The following is a 16,756-nucleotide window of genomic DNA, read 5'->3' as shown; positions in this document are numbered from 1 at the left end:
GTTACTCTAGAATATTTTACAGCAACTCAATTTTAGAAGTTGAACGTGCACGTTGCTTATATTTAAAGGACTCAGAATGAAAAACCAAAAAGTAATTGGTCTGTCTGCTTTAAAAGTTGAAGAAATAGATCTTGTGGTAATAAACATGGACTATTTTTCTGTTTTGGAAAGAAAAGTGCACTGGTCTCTTAAGGATTTATTCTAAAGTGTAAGATTCCTGTCTGACTCACCGTTTTTATCCCTCTCCTGACAATGAAACACACCCTATTTCTTCTCACTGCAGTATCAGGCTGTTCTAGTTGCCTGTAACTTTCCTGTTTGCATGTGTGAAAACAAAACCCATTTACTATTCTAGAACGTGGGGTGGGATGTAGAGAAATAACAGTAGACAATGCATTCAGCAGTCCCACAGGTTTTATAGCAAGCTGCATTAATGCCAGGTTTTCTGTTGCTAATAAGCATAAGAAATACTTGTAGGAGAGGTACTATGGAGGTACTGGGTAAGGTACATAACAAAAAGCCTTCAAACTGCAAAATTCCTATTTTCATGTTTTCGTGATGCCTTCTCAAAGATAATTCAGCTGCATTAAGGCTGAAAATCCCTATCCAAACATATTTTGGCAGAAAACCACAATGATTTAAAACACATTCCTTAACTGCTCAGCTAATTTAACTCCAGTGCAGTCTTCCGAATTTCGGTCCTCCAGAACAAAACATTACTGCAGCTGGTTACTTCATTTCTTCCTGCTTGAGAACCTCAGGCACAAGATGAGATTTCACTCTTGCTACAGATTCCAGCTCTAGTCAGGTATATTTACTAGAATTCCTTGGCCTCACGAAGTGGTGGTGGCTCTGTAGGCATAGCAGTGCCAAGTCTGATGGATACAGCAGGTCAGGCTTGTTTTCTTCTCTTCCCTGGCAGTTCTTGGACTGAACTCAGCAGGATTTCAGAAAGCCCTAACAAGCGTGTTTTTCCTAATAATAAGGTCAATGTCAAATATGCTGCAGCTAAACTCACTCTCAAATTAGTTTGCTTAAATGCACTTCTGTTCCACTCTACACATGCCCTATCTTTCCTAAAATAAATTTGACCATACCTATTCTGAGGGCCAGCCACTGTTCAGAAAAGGATTGAGTTGTCTTGGACTCATTGTGCTTCCACATTGGAGATGTGCTCTTTTTGTTCCTTCTGTCCTTGAGACATGCTTACAAACTCCCAGTTTCTGCCCTGTGCTATAGTCTTTTTCCATACTTGAAGGAGTCAGAAACTGCAGTATGGTGTTGCAGCCAGGAGCATATAGATTGCCAGTGCTTCAGCAGAGGAAATTAGTCCCTCTCTCTTGCATCCAGGCTTCATACGTGACTCACTTTACACAAAAGTGAACTTCCCTTCCCTTGTTCTTCTGATAGATTCATGGTAGTTAATCACCAGCTTTTACAGATAGAGTCAGGGCACTCATCTTCCAAAGGTCAAAAGGCATTTCTGGCAGCACAGAGGTGTTTTGCTCCATAAAGTCCCTCCCTCATCCACTAATGGGTCTATCTCTGGCAATACCCTATGTGCTGCAGGCAATTAGAATTGTCCCTATTAGCACCAGCTCAGCATTAGCCTCTACTGCCAGAGCACACTGAGGAAAAAGAAGTGAGCTGCAGTGTCAAATTGCCTAAATTTTTGTAAGTGAAAAGGGTGGCATCTCATATCTAAAGACTACAGTGCATGTTACAGCCATCAGTTAATTTAGGCTTGGATCCAGAAAAGGTATCAGCAGGAACTTTCTTCCTTCACAAACCAAAACCCATTTCAGTCATTGCTTAAAATTGCCTCACAATTTACATCAGCAGCCAGTGGGCAAGAGAAGCACAGCTCACCATAAAAGCCTTTAAAAGCAAAGGGCTGAACCCCAGAGTTTCTCTCTCTCGGCTAGGCCCTAAATCCTGCACTGCAGGGGATTCACTTTCTGAATTAAACTCCACCAGCTTTTCATTAACAGTGTAATTAGCAGAGATGACCCTGCTCCTTCTGGGAGCCTACCTGTAACAAGCTGTTGCCTTGTGCTGGCTCTCGGGGCTGATTTCTGCCTGCTGGAGGTTCCTGCTGACCCACGCTCAGCTGCAGTCAGTGCCCAGGGCTGCCATCATGCAGCACAGAGGCCTTTCCCCGGAGGCGCTCAGACCCTGCAGCCATAGCTCTGAGGCAGGCCTTGCGCTCCGCCATATTGGACCTGGCAGCTCCTTGCAAAGGCCTGCAGCTGGAGGACCAGCTGAGGAGAACTGGAGGTAAGAAGTTAGCAAATTATTTTTCTAACAGCGTGCTGGTGTTCCAGTGGAAGGTCAGGGGCTGGCCCCAAGTCCCCTGGGGCTGTACTGTAACATCCTATGGTGAGGCTGGAGGCAGCAGGTCCAGCATGGCTTCTTGTGGCTGTGGCAGCACAGGAACAGCTCAAACCTGCCTTGCCTTTCCGCCCTCCTTGTGGGGTGGTCCTTTCACTGTGTGCTATCTCACATTGAAGCTAACTGCTAACAGCAGCTCAAATCTTGCGTTGCCACAAGCATAACTCTGGAGTGAATCACTACAGTGCAGCTTTGTATTTTTTTATACCTGTGTATTAATTAATGACTCTTTTTCCTGTGAAACAAGATGTCGATCTTTTGTTTCTCTCAGCCGCCACCTACTTCTGGTCGGTCTGGAAACTCACTCAGCTGTTTGGCTGCAGTTGTGGGGTTCCATAAACTGTCCAAATCCCAGTGGTCCCATCGAGGCTGCGCGGTCTGTGATCCACAGCCCTGGGCAGGCTGAGCCCTGCAGGGATCCCAAGGCTGCTTGGTTAACTTCTGGGGTGCTTCTCCTAAGGCTGGGATTTATGCTATGAGGGAAAGCTGAGACTTTCAAGGAGCAATGGGAAATGGTTGGTCACTTTTTTTAGTCATATTTTTTTTTAAATTTTGCTCTTTTTACCAAGCAAAGCCTGGTAAAGCTTTCCTTAGCCAACTACAAAAGAGGAAAAAATAAAACAAAAAAAAAACACCACACCCACACAACCCCCACCCCCCCAAAAAAAACCTGCTTTGATGTATGTGTCTGAATAGTGATCTGTCTTGAGTGTTTATTGATCCTCAGCTGTGATTAAGATACTGGAACAGAGTGCTGCATGTGAGGACCTAGATGTGAAAGACAGTATTTACCTTCATTTTTTGTCCAGTTCGTAAGTAAAATACGTGAGCTGTGAGCAGTAGACTAACAGTAGTTTTGGAAGCTATCAACTTACATTATTCAGCGCAGGGAGCTCCTGCTGATGCTGAGGAACTCAAAGTGGCTGGCAGCTTCTCTGAATGCATGTACTTTCCCATCTGGCTGCCTGTCCTCTGCTCCCTGTATCTCTGCTCATCTTCATGGGTTCAGCAATCACCCGTGGTGGGGCAGAACAGGGTGTGATGGCAGCCACGTCTGCCAGATGAGCAAGCAAGGGAAAAGCGTAAAGTCAGAAGAGAAGAGGAGGGTTGAGATCATACTGAAGGTGGGGGAAGGGTACTGCTAAATAACCCCGGTGACTTCAAGAAGACAGAAAAGGGCAGGTGCTGTCCTTTTTTGTGTTGTGACAATGGGGAGTGGCAGGAGAGGAGGAGCTGAAAATGTTCGAGTTGGGGGAATTAAACTGCAGTCTGTGGTCTATCTGGTGGTTCTACTTGGTTGCAACGCAACCAATCCAGGCAAAGCTTGCTCTTGAGACACCAGGTTCCCTCTTTCAAACGAGAAAACTTTTTGTAATTGAAGGATATGCACCTTAGAAACTTTGTCCTAGATTCAAGTACATTTAATCAAAAGCCAGTCCTGCCATTACCCGAGCAGTTAATAAAATCTATTGCTATATGATGGATTTTTTCTGCAGGTTAGAATTGATCTGTCTTCATTGTGATTTGTGAGATTGAGGGGAAAACATAAAATATAATCTGTATTTCTGCTCCTGAGGCTTAGAAGTAACTAAAACTGCAGTGGTCATTTTTTTTTTTTTTTTTTTTTTGATTTATTGAAAATAAAGCACACCTTATTAACATTTTAATAAAGAGAACATCTTTGCAGCACTGCTCAGAGTTCCTCTTATTCCTCTCTGCAATTCAATTCTCTAAAAGGGAAAATACTGTTGAGATCTGCAAGGTGTGATTTGTTAGACTGAAACTAAACACACAAATACACCAAAGCAAAATGCTTTCTAAAGGTGCTGTGTTTGTGAGAGGTGCTTGCCCAATGTGTGTGATGCAAAATGGGGATGCTTTGTGAAGAAATCATCCTTGTAAAGCCATTGGTTCTGGTCATCAGACTCTATCCAATGCTTTAGTGATGATGCTGCTGATCTATTTGGGAAGTTGGCTGGCTCTCAAGGCAGAGTCTCTTCTCAAAGGCTGTTTCACAGTGAAAATATGCTCAGTGCAGCCGAGTGCATGAATGAAAAAGCCTCTGGTACGTTCTAGTCTGGCAAAATGCAGCACAAAACTCAACTTACTCTGTCCTTTCTGCTGTCCCAGGTAAGAAATGTGGGGTTTTTTTATTCCTCTTCTTTCTCTTGTGCATTTGGATTTGAAAGTATTTGTAATTCACGTCTGATTTGTGTAATTATATATTGCTTGAATTACTGTTGAAAGATGCAAGATCTCTGCTACAAGCCAGTTGCTAGGAATGTAGTATCTCATAGTTGCCTGATTTACAATTACAAGAAATTTGCTGTATGATATACAGCATTTTTTTGTTGCCTTTCAGAGAGGGGAGGGTGGGGGGGGAATCTTTCAAGTGTCTCGGTAGCAGCTGCAGCAGCAATATTTTCTGTCATATCAAATGCTGCAACTTTGATTTGCCTCTTTCCTCTGTGGCTTTTGCCGGGTAGTAGGCAGATAGGCTGTTATAGGCAGCCCACTTTATTTATTGCTTTTTAAAAACGGGAGGGGAGAATGCAGAGGAAAAATAAAATCAGACCTTGCAAAAGGCTCCGTTCCCGTACTCTCTCCTGATAGATGTGTATTACTGTTAATGACTTACTATGTAGCCTTTCTCTTATTAAATGTAACAGATCCCCCTCTGCCAGAAAGCAGAGGAAAAAACACCCAGCCTTAAAAACACAGAGCTGCTAAAGCCCCGCTGCTGCTGTCTGTCAAAGCAAAGGGTCTCGCAGGGCTTTGACTTCTCAGCACCTTCTGGTTGCTCTCTTTTCCTCTTGCTGCTGTTTCAGGGCTTACTTTTTGGAAGCTCTGGAGAGGTTTGCGAATCCTTTGTTGTCCAGCATAAATGCCTCTTTCTTTCTTTTGTCTTAGGAGCTTTGTAAACTCTTGCATTTAGTGATGGTGGCACTGGCACCCTGTGCTCTGAGTGGAGATAAAAGTTAATTCCTTTCTGACTGGTGACCGAGTGGTTTTGTTAACCCTTAGGGATTTGGTAGATTTTAGTGTCAAAGTAGTGCTGGGATTCCTGAGTCTGTGCACTGGTGCTTGTGCAACTGTAATCTCCAGAAAGAATTTAATTTGCTTTTCCAAAATAGAAGAAAGAGCAGAGAACGGTGAATGTTGGAAGAGCTCTGCTGCTGAGAGGAGGCACACCAAGGGTGCTTGTGTAAGTGAGCAGCAGTCATGTGAACTATAACAGACAAGCTGTGGGTCTGGGTGGGCATACTTGAGTCCTGGCTGAGCCTGATTTGGAGGACAGGCGCTGGTGGGTGGTTGAAGCTGCAAGACAGTGAGGCACTCCATGATCAGAGCTCATGTGAGCAAGCACAGAGGCATTTGGGTGGGCTCAGGGTTACAGTCCTGCTTCAGTGAGTGCAGTAAATGAAAGCAACTGCTTTTGGGCTGTGGGCACGGTGCCTGAATGTACTGGAGAAGGATGAGTTTGAGGTCCCAGAGCAGCATGTATGCGGAGTTTCTTGCAGGGCCACCCCAGCAGCTGGGGCCGGGGCTGTGTGTGTATGTAAGGGGGATCCCCAGCATGCAAGCTACCGCCCAGGGAAGGCTGAGAGCCTTTGGGATGAGCTAGGGGTGTGCAAAAGGCTTCTGCAGAGAAGTTGTTAAAGTGGGCTGACACCCAGGCTGGGCAGACTGCAGGGCTGGCAGGGCTGGCCATGGGAGGCAATATGTTTAGGGAGAGGGGGCACCTGGTAGTGGGGTAACCAGGGGGTACACCAAGCTGGTGCCCCTGACCTTGGGCTTGAGACCTGATTGACGAACTGCAGTTTGGTTGGTATTCTCCAAGACTTGTCTTTTCTTGTTCTTATTTTTCTTTTCCTTTCAGTTTTCTTCAGCTTGAGTTTGGATTTTTTTTTTTTTTTTTTTAAGGTCCCTTGTAGGAAAATGTTTATGATAGAGGGGGGGACAGACTTCTAAGACCTAGTAAACCACATAGCCTGTTGTTTTTTGTTTTTTTTTTTTATTTTTAGTTTTAATACCAGTAATCACTTAAAATTTGACGAAGTGCAGAACCCTGGATTCTGCAAACAGTTTAACTCTGCACTCCATTGATAACTTTCAGCAGCACTTCAGAGTTGCTGTTCTTGCTAGGCTGAGGCAAGTCTGAGTACCCGCAGGGCTCAGCTTGTGGAGCTTTAGCATTGCTCTGTATTTATGTGTTTAAACCACACCCCACTTTATTAGCATGTGCAGATTCATTTATCAATGCCTAGACATGGTAATTTAACACAGTTCCAAGTTCACTTTATGTATTGTGTCTAAGAGTAAATGAGTTGAGGAATGAATTAGTTGTAATAAGCAAATGTACATAAATCTGTCTTCAGGAGTGAGGATGCTGAGTGTTGACAGGTTACAGTACGAAGTGAAAATGATGACATTTTAGATAAAGAAAAAAGGGAATTACTGAAATGCTGCTCAGCTTTTCTCTTTGACACACCACATGCACAACTTGCATGTGACAGGAAAAGTAAACAGAAGAATGTGAGAAACAACATACTAAACAAATGCAGCCATCTGGCTGTATAGTAGTTGTAACACATTTTGGGATTTCTCATAAGTTTTCTTTTTTATTTTTTTTTTCCTCAGTAGTAGCAATAATGATTGCTATAATACAGTGCTAGTGGAACAAGAAAAGCTCAATTTTGATAAAATGATTTCTGAGCAATAACAATCTAGTAATGCAATACTTTCTGTGGAAGCAGAGGATAGGAAGAACTTCATCTCAGAGTAATGATGACAAAGTTTACAGTGTACGAAAAAGTCTCAGAGATATCTGGTGAGATTTTGAGAGCATGAACTGAAAGTAATGGAGCATGAACTGAAAGCAATGGAATGTTTATGTGTTTCTGTTCTTCTGATATATATATATTTTTAAACTGAAGGATGTAAAACTTGTAATTTCTGGTCTGTGTGTTTTTAATCTGCATTTAATTCAGCTGTATTTGTTAAATCTAGAAAACTCGTCTTTCAAAGCCATGAAAGGATAAAGATATTAATGGGGCATCAGTTTTTCACATACACATGCTCAATGGGATGCATTATTGATTAAAAATTGTATTAAACAGGTGGTTGATAAATATTTTTATTTATCAGAGGCTTAGAAAAGCACTATTACTGATAGTTTGTCTGCGTTCAACAAGAGGAAAACTGAACGTTAACTGAAGTAGTGGTGTAAGATATATGTTTCACACCCTTAATTCATGAACACCTTTAAAACTACAAAGCTTATCTATAATATGCAGCTTTATTGATCAGAAGTTGACAATCAAACAGAGTATCCTCTGGTAGTTTGTGCATTTCTCTATAAAACGTGCAGTTAACAGTAAATACCTAGAGATTTGTGAATCTGTTGAGTCAGGTTTGTTTTCTGTGTGTTTTCCCAAGGAATATTTCCTAAGGCCCATGTAGAATGTTTTTATTTTTCTAAAATGAAAGTTGTTCCGAGCTTTGTATGTTTTGTGCTTCATGCAGGCAGATAAATTCAACACAACATTTTTGAGTGAAGCTTGGATGAGGGGAGGAAAAGCTATTTTTGATGGCCTTAACTGTAACTGTGATGTTCTGCTGGGTTGTAATTAAGTGAATTGGGTAAAATGTGTAGATTTTACAAGCTTGTCTTTATAGTGAATAGAGAAGATTAGTCCTAAAACTGTCCACAAATGCATAGACCACACTGCTGCATTCTTAAGCTTTCATTTTTTCAAATTTCTCCAGAAGAGGGCTCCATGCACAGCCTGAAAGCTGACACAAAGGTACTGAAAGCAAGAGGAATTTACCAGCTTCATGAAAAAGGAAAATTCTTGCTCACAATGTCTCTTGGAATAATGTTAATGATTATGCTGAAATTCAGACCAAATATTTCCCCGTTGTATCTTATTGGTACTTACTTTAAGATTACTTATGATTGCAGAATTCCAGAGGAAAAGCATCCTGTTTCTGTTGTGCTGTATCTGAGTTGTTAGAAGGATGATTTTAGAAGCATTAGTGAAATTCCATTGCTAATTGTTATGTAAAATGCTTCGGTATTGTCGAGCATTCTGCGAACGGGCCATCTCTTATTGGGTTGTGTAGTCAAAGATTTTCCTCTGCGGTATCTCATCCAAAAGATGATGTCTCCCAAGCACAGAACCATTCCAGCAGTCGTGCTCTACCATTTGTCAGATGGTGCCTTGGAGGGAAGGTTGGACCCTGCTGAGTTAGTCTCGTGATGGGCAACAGCTCTAACCATTGGAAGCTGTTCTTATCCAGATCTGACCAGACTCCTTACTGCCAAACAAGGGGGATGTGCTATGATAGATGAGTGAAACTACTCATGAAATTCTGTGAGTTATGGCATTACAATTAAACCTGCATTTCTACGTACTACTTGAGATGCTATTTTTCTATTCAAGAGGGAGTTCAGACAATGTATTTGGTTTCTGATAGTCAAAAATAGGAAAAAATGTTATTCTGTTGTATGCAATGTGTGCCCTAATCCATTGGAGGGTGTTGACTTGATCCTTAGTCATTTGTCAACTAAGAAATGAGCATTTCTAAAAGGTATCTCAGTAGTCTAGTGCAACAGGAGATATTAAATCTATGTAGATAGCAACTGTGGTGACTATTCAAGAAGGTATTAAGCTCTGTCTTTCATTTTCTTCCTGTTAGTGACTAGATAAGCAGGCTTTTAACATTTTATTAATATGTAGAGACAAGCTAGAAAACGGATTTATTAATGTTGTACTCTTCCTGCATTACTGCGTGGAGGAACATCTCTTGCCTTTAGCTGCTGGGATGTACTTGCATGCGTGTGAAAGTTGTGGACTCAGACATCAGAGTCCCTAAGCCAGCATAAAACTTTTGGGAAGGAGAAGAGCTTTATCTCGGACTTGAGACAGAAATATGAGGTTAGTGAGTGGTGGTGGGGCTTCAGTCATTTCATAGAAATCCCTTCTTCCTTCCCGCTTTGACAGATACCAGCACCAAATCCACTTTCTTGGTTAGAATACTAGAGATACACCAATGTGAAGAAAAAAAGACAATCTACCATGCGTGCTGGAGAGGAGACAGAGAGAAAGGAGGATAGGCCATGCTCAGAAGACTAAATGGGACATGCATGGTATTTGGTAACTCTGGGTGATGCCAGATTTCTTGGTCACAGTTACACGGTTACACTGTGCCTGCCCTAATCGCTAGGTGAATGGCACTGTTCTCCTGATGGGAGACTGCTTTTCTGTTACTTTGTGTGTCCTGCAGCTAGTAGATACAAATCAGTAGGATATTAAAAACTAAAGAGGAGTGGAAAAATAAGATTTGCTTTATTAACCACTGTTTCATTATTCAAAGGTCTTGGAAATTTGCCTCCTGCTTGTTTCAGTGTGGAGTTATGATGTGAACTGTATTCTCTATCAGGTGGAAACATCAGATTCTTTAAAATCCTTACTGTTTTCTATGTAAGGTAGTCATTCCAGTGCTAACTTATTCAATATTCTACTATGTTTTGCATCATTAATTTTCCTCACTTGAAAAAAAAGGGGGGGGGGGGGAATTTCAGATTTGGTTTGATGGAGCTGATTGGAACAGACTAAAATAAGTATGTGCTATTAAGAGTGGGGAGGAGTGAACCTTTTCAGCACACAGCAGTCTATCAGTATCTCTAACCACTTGGAAAAGCTGATTAAAGTATTTAAATAACTACTGATATCTGTGAACATCCATGTACGGATGTCTATTTTGATATCTGTAAGGTGTTCTGCTTTTTAGGGAGCTGAACATCCACTCTCAAGCTTTTAAAGAGCTCAAATTTCAGCACTCAGATGCAGCTCTCTGGAATTCACAGGTTTCTAGAAAAGCTAATGTTTAATTTCCTGTTGGTAGTACAAGTATATATTTCCAAAAGCTAATGTCTGTGAGTAGTCAGGGCAGATGAACTTTGTGCATAACAAGGACTTAAAATGCTGAAAACCACAGGTTCTAGGCCATTAAGCTGTCACAGCACTTTTAATATGGTATGCAAAGAAATACTTAGAAAGACGGAGCAAATTACAGGTTTACATCTTCAGTTCAGGATATAAGATATGCCCACTTACAAATATTTAGATTATACCTGTGAGATTTTTTCAGCTATTATTATTTGTGTCCTGAAAACTACTGTTGAAGGTTAGCCCTTGTTTCTCCTCTTGAGTTTTGTAGTGAGTGCTCCTTATCTGCTCCAATGCAAAGTCAGCAAGCTAAGCTGGAAACCCAGGTGGAGGAGTATTGATGCTGTGCATTAATGGCAGTCTGCCACATGACTGAAAGAACAAATATCCTTGCCACAGATAGAGGGACGATGAATAACTTCAGTTTCAGTTCAATCCACAAAATCGTTGTTAGCACGTTAAGATTTGTTTCAATCACTACGGAGGAAAAGGTATTTTAGAGCATACTTAACACACTGATAATTGGCTCATCTGCTTTATAGTCAATCAATTTCTTTACATTCTCTTGGCGTAAGTTGGAATTGTAAGAAGGGTTTCTGCTCAAAGAGTTTTTAAGTAAGGTCTCTGAACAGAGTCAAATGTAGGGGATTTTGAACCCATTTTGAATTGAATAAATGCTGGTGGCTTTCCCTGTAGCCTCCATAAAAAGGAAGAAATGAACTGCTATAAATTAATTTTCTTTATTTAAGATGGTCGTTAAAATGTAATAGGCGTACTTCAACTTTGAGCCAATTAGTGGTATCTTGAGGAACAGAGGAAGTCCTGGGAGCAGTGTTCCAAAAATCTGGAATTATTCCTAGAAAAACTCACAGGCTTTGAGTTCTTCTACTTCCCAATAAGGTATTGGCCATTTCTCTAGAGACACTCCTATGTTTTCCCTGGGGAACCACCTTTTATCAAGCAACAAACAGCTATATCAGAATGTGAGAGCTGAACAGAATACTCCTCTACAGTTGACAAAGCAGGAAATCTAGAGCATCTGGTACTTTGCTCTCTAAGTGAAAGGAAACAGAATTAGCCATTAGAATTGGATGGGTATTTCCCTCCCCATTAAATCCATTGTTTCTGAGCTTTGTTGGAGGAAGCTGAGCAACTCCAACCATGCTACGTGGCAGGAATGGCACTCAGCTCCAGGTTTGTGTCATTCTGTAGCTAGATAACTGGCCAAATTAGAAGGTGTTCAGTTTGACCTTCTGCCAACATATGATAACTGGCTTTGCATGTGCCAGGAAGTCCTGGATATTATCTGTCATTCTTATCTAAGTGAAATGCAGAATGAAAATCCTGTGAGTGTATAGAGAAATGAGAATGAAATTAAAATAGAACTATACATAAAACTCAGTTTCTGGGTATCTATATTAGTCTGCTATTTGAAGATGGTATTTGGTGTCAGGCTAAGTGGTTTTATTCTCTTTGAAAATGTCTTGTTGTCATAATTCATGATCTGATTGAACTAACCAGACTATGAACTCCATTAATCTTGGCTTATGAATATCGATAATCCTGTTAATTTACTAATACAGAACTCTGATCTGAATACAAAAGCAGTTACAACACACTCAATCACCAGAATACCACTGCAGGAGATATTATGCAGTGGGTCAAAGATGTAAGATGGTCCTTAAAGCCCAGCAGTAATGGGATGTACACCTTTATACACCCATGCGCTGGGTGTAACTGTTGTTCTGAAATAGATTAGGGCCTGACATTTGCATCTATTTACGGAACCATTATCTTCTTCTGATCTTTTAAATTAAAAGATGTCATTTAGAAATGATCATGCAGAATGCAGTCTCCAGTTTTAAATGTCATTAGTAGTAGTTCCTAATTGTCGTATCTATGAAGTTTGGTTATCGCTGCAGAAATGCATCGTTCTGTGCGTTGGGAATTCTGATTACTGCAATCTGGCAAACAGCTTTTTAGATGATGATTTCAGACACAACACGCTACTGGAAAATAAGGTTGCTAGGAATAAAGCATGGAATACTGCATCATGTGGGAATTACTTCTCTTGCACATCCCTTCAGCACTGAGTTTGCAATGGCAGATTACTGTTGTGCACACTAACACAGGAAAAGGTCTTTGGCAGGCATGGATTGACTGCATTGCCCTGCTTTGTGTCATCCAGGTGAAGGATGGTTAGTATTGATACCATGTGCATTTCTACTGTCTTTGTATTGGTAGCTTACATGGCTCCTATTACTGTTATATCTGAGCACCCTGCAAATAGTAATGAATTTATCCTTGCTTCCCTAAAATAAATGTTGAGTTATGACAGGAACATTATTCTGAAATGGGAGACATCCTCCAACATCTGCCTGTTCCAATGACTTTAGTTCTATTATCTTAGTTGAGTAATGATGCAGGCTGCTGTCATTTTTGCTGCTGGTGTTGATTCAGAAGTGACAGTTCATTGTGCTATCGAAAGATTAATTCTGATTGGAGGGAGCCTGGAATAAATTCAGTCTTTAGGCCAATCAGCAACTGGTGTTCATGATATTATTTTAATAACCCTGCTCAACTCTCAAGAATATAATTAGTTATGATTTGCCAAAGAACTGTCTATCTCTATACAGCTTATATTTTTGCATACAGAGGAGCTATAAAAAGAAAGTGTTTAGCTAACCATAACTGCACAGAGTTGTCCTAAGTGTAAGGAAAATATGTGTACTTGCTTATCAGTAGAGCTTACATGATGGCTGCTGGCAAAACCCTCCATTGGAACAGGAGGGGATGGGGCCAGCAGTGGGTTTGGGTAGATGTCAGACAATGTACATACAGCTGTGCTTCTAATGCTTGGGTACAGGAAAAGTGTCAGATATTTCCACCCCAATGTGAGACATCGTCTCAAAGGTGGAGTATTTTCCACCTCAGCCGTGTCTGTTCCAGTCTGTTATGGTATCAACATGATATCACTGTGATATCATGGGAACACCGTCTTTCCTTCCTTCCATGTACCGGAGTGGCAGAGCTGCCAGAAGCCTATGTTGCTCTTGTAGGCGATGAGCTGCGTTGTCTTGGCTGTTCCAATTCTATGCCTACCTGCTGGAAGCATGATTTTGCTTTGCTAAAATCTCACTGGGTTTTTTTGGATCAAGGGGAGACACTATTTCTTGCAAGCCCAAAATATGAGAAACTGTAGACTTGTTTGGACTATTAAAAGCTGTTCTCTGACTGTGGAACAACCACCTCCTCCTGTTTGATAACGTTCCTCTGAAATAAGGATGCAATCTTTTCACATTGGCTTCGAAGAATGTAATTTTCAAAGCATTTGTTCTTTCACAAGCATAAAAGCAGAGAACCTGTTTCTTATTTACTGTGTGTGGGTACTAAACATTGATTATGGGTGGCTGAAGGAATATGGCTCAAATAGAAGCAGTCTTGGTTGTCTGCCAGAACTCAAACTTGAACAAAGCTGCTTTTCAAACTTGTTCTTGACTTCTGGTTTCTGTATGAGAAAGAAAAAAGTGATCACGCACAGCATGAGCAGTTCTCACTGCCTTACCTCCAGGCTGGCTGGAAGCACCAGCACACCTGTAATTTCCTTCTTTGATTACTTTTCTCTGTTCTACTTTGTCTGTTCACAAAAAAAAAAAAAAAATCAGGTAGTCTGAGTGATTTTAGTTTTTGTTTTTTTTTTTTTCTTCTAGAACTTCTGGTGATGGAAGCAATTAAAGGATGAATAATTCACACAACATTGTTTTAACTTGTTGCCTAGATGAGCATCAGCAGGCTCTTTTTGGAAACTTACTCCCTGTTCTTTCTTTCTTCTTTTTTAATCTTTATGCTTATAGAACTCACCTATATATGAGATTTTTTCTTTAGTGGAAGTTCAGAAGATGATGGGTTTCCCTGCAGCATGAGGAAAAAACAGATGCACCTAAGCAAAGTCACATTCCTTTAGCATCTTAAGTAGGTTCTGCTTTTTTTTTTTTTTTTTTTTTTTCCACTGGGTAAACTTCAGATTGCCTAGAGATAGTGCAGCATTTAACTGCAATCTTTCACTGACGTAGGTAGATAGGCAACTGTACGCATTATACTATCAATAGTTGCGTACTAACCTCTCACATTTCTTGGTAAGTTCAGATGCACCAAGCAAATAAACAAAAAATCCCATAATCTTCTGCCACTGAAGCATTGCCTGGGCCACAGACCTCTTAAAACTCTCCTCCTTTCTGTAAGGCATTCTAGTTCTAGCTGCACTTGGTGGTTGGAGGGAAGAATTGAATTTACCTGGTAATGGTTTTAAGCTGCTAGTCTCTTGAAGAGCCCGAAGTGCTGGGTTGTTATGTAGTAATAAACTTGCTGATATAGCTGCTGAATTTCTTGCCCCATTCCTTGGTTGAAGAATATGTGAACAAGGATCAAACCTTACCACTGCAGCTGCAAGGGAAAACAAAAGAAGGATAAAGGGGAGATGGGGAGGAAAGAATGTAATGTCCTGTAATTTGTTCACAGCTGTTAGCATTTAGAAAGTATGTTTGTCATGCAGTTAACAGACATACACTGGAATAGAGAGTGACTCCGTGTTTAAATGAAGATATGGAAATTCAGTGATCCTACATGTTAGTTTAGGCTGACACTTGTATCCAGTGCTTTTGCTTCTGTCTGTTGTCAGCAACAAAAAACAGTGGTGCTGGTGCTTTCTTTTATGCACTTTTGTCGTATGTATTACATACTAATTTACAAGAGGCAGGAAATCTAATCCCTTGATAACTCTGTATCTTTTCCCTGGCTCTAAGCATTCATTAGCTGCCAGGCCACAGAATTCGTCTCTTCTACATTTTATGTGTTGGTGGGACTTCTTTATTTTTGTTTGCTGCATGCTTTGTCTTAATGGACAATATTTTTGTCTGCTTGTTTAGCGTTGTTGTGCTCATGGTCATTAAATCCATTCTACTGATTCTCTGAGAAACTTTTTACAAGTGTAGGTGAAATAAAACCTAGGCAATGTGTTTCCTTTAATTGACTACTTGGATGGGGAGAGAGTGGGAAAGGAGAGAACAGCAAGCTGAATAGAGATGAGATGTGAGGCTAAAGCAGCCTTCATTGCAGGACAGCACCTTGAAGTTTCTCCTTAAACTGTTTGCATATCACTTCTTTTAGAGTCTGAAAAGATTTTATGTACACTAGGTCACTTCCCTTGTGTCACATGTAACACAAGCATACTTTTTAACTGAATACCAATAGAAATAAATGTGTTCTAGAGAGGCTTGGGAGAGTTTAGCTCTTATGGTTTCTGGCATTATGAGGAGAGCCAATTCCCAGAACAAGCTAAGAGTAGGCAGTGCCTTGCTGAAATGAGTATTACGGACCAGCAGTTATGAGAGAAGTACTCTGATGTTCTGTGAGACAGGCTTAGATATTATGGCATTTTTATCCTTCTCCACCATTCCTTCACCTTTGTTAATAATTTTGCAGATCCATGCCATTTTATGTATCTTCTGACATCTTTTGGAGGTCAGCTGCAGAGTAAAGATTAAAGAGAAAAGAGCACGACTTTTGGCATGTTTGCTAACTAGCCATAACGTTTCTGCAGGTTGTTTTGTCCTTAAAATGGAACAACTCTCCCCTGACAACTGAACGTACAATTCATGTACAATAGGTCTGTTTCTGACACTGTATTTCTGTGGTGTTTGCATGACTCATGACTCATGTGAAGTGCAAGAGAACACAGTGTAAATACATTTGACATTTTAAAATACTCGAAATCATAGGGAGAAAAAAGTTACTCAAAACATGTGCAAGAAAAACTGCAAAGATTGTGAGCAAACTAACATTCTTACTCCTGCTCGGCAGCCTTGGTAGCACAGGGGCTTCTGAAACTGAGGCCTATTGTACAGAATGATGTGAGTTGATATGGAAACCTACTGGAATTAGAGGTTCAAGTCAGCTCTGATTTTCTCTGGGTCAGTGACTGTAGCTCAGGTCTGCTGCATCCAAAAAATCTTTACTGTTTGATGCCTGTGTAACCAGAATGCTGGTCTTGATTTGCTTGCCTGATGGGAAAGAGGCTGTCTTCAAGTGTAGGTATCACTGCAACTGTCACTTAATATCAGTGGTACTAATACAGAAGTAAGACCCATGGAAAGGTTCCTCCACAATCTCTAGACTGAAGTTGTGTGTGTTGCACAGGGGTGGTGCTGGGCCCTGACTTGTTGAGCTGTGGCTGGGAGCTCTGTCTTCTTGCTCCCAAGCTAGCTGACAGTCTTGCTTAGCTTGGGTGCCACCTCCCCTTCATACTGCTCTGGGCAGCTTTAAAAAGCAAGTAATTCCGTGGGCTCTGTATGGTGTCAATGTCTCTGCCCAGACAGTGGTGCAGAGGATCCCCAGCAGGGCGCTGCCTTGCC

General features: G+C 41.0%; 1 protein-coding gene across 1 annotated transcript in view; it reads left to right on the top strand.

The window, feature by feature from the left end:
• Nucleotides 1–4,476: 4,476 nt before the first annotated feature.
• The window catches only part of CDH13 (cadherin 13), a gene marked incomplete at both ends in the record, with an annotated part of 413,730 nt that continues 401,450 nt past the window's right edge, over nucleotides 4,477–16,756 (top strand). Inside the window, one exon of the mRNA XM_079541296.1 lies at nucleotides 4,477–4,521. Coding sequence (XP_079397422.1) covers nucleotides 4,477–4,521 — 45 coding nt within the window. The remainder of the gene's footprint in view (nucleotides 4,522–16,756) is intronic.

The sequence above is a fragment of the Tetrao urogallus genome, assembly GCF_951394365.1.
Source record: "Tetrao urogallus genome assembly, chromosome: 12".
Taxonomy (NCBI): Eukaryota; Metazoa; Chordata; class Aves; order Galliformes; family Phasianidae; genus Tetrao; species Tetrao urogallus.
This window is presented reverse-complemented; position numbering and strand designations above follow the sequence as displayed.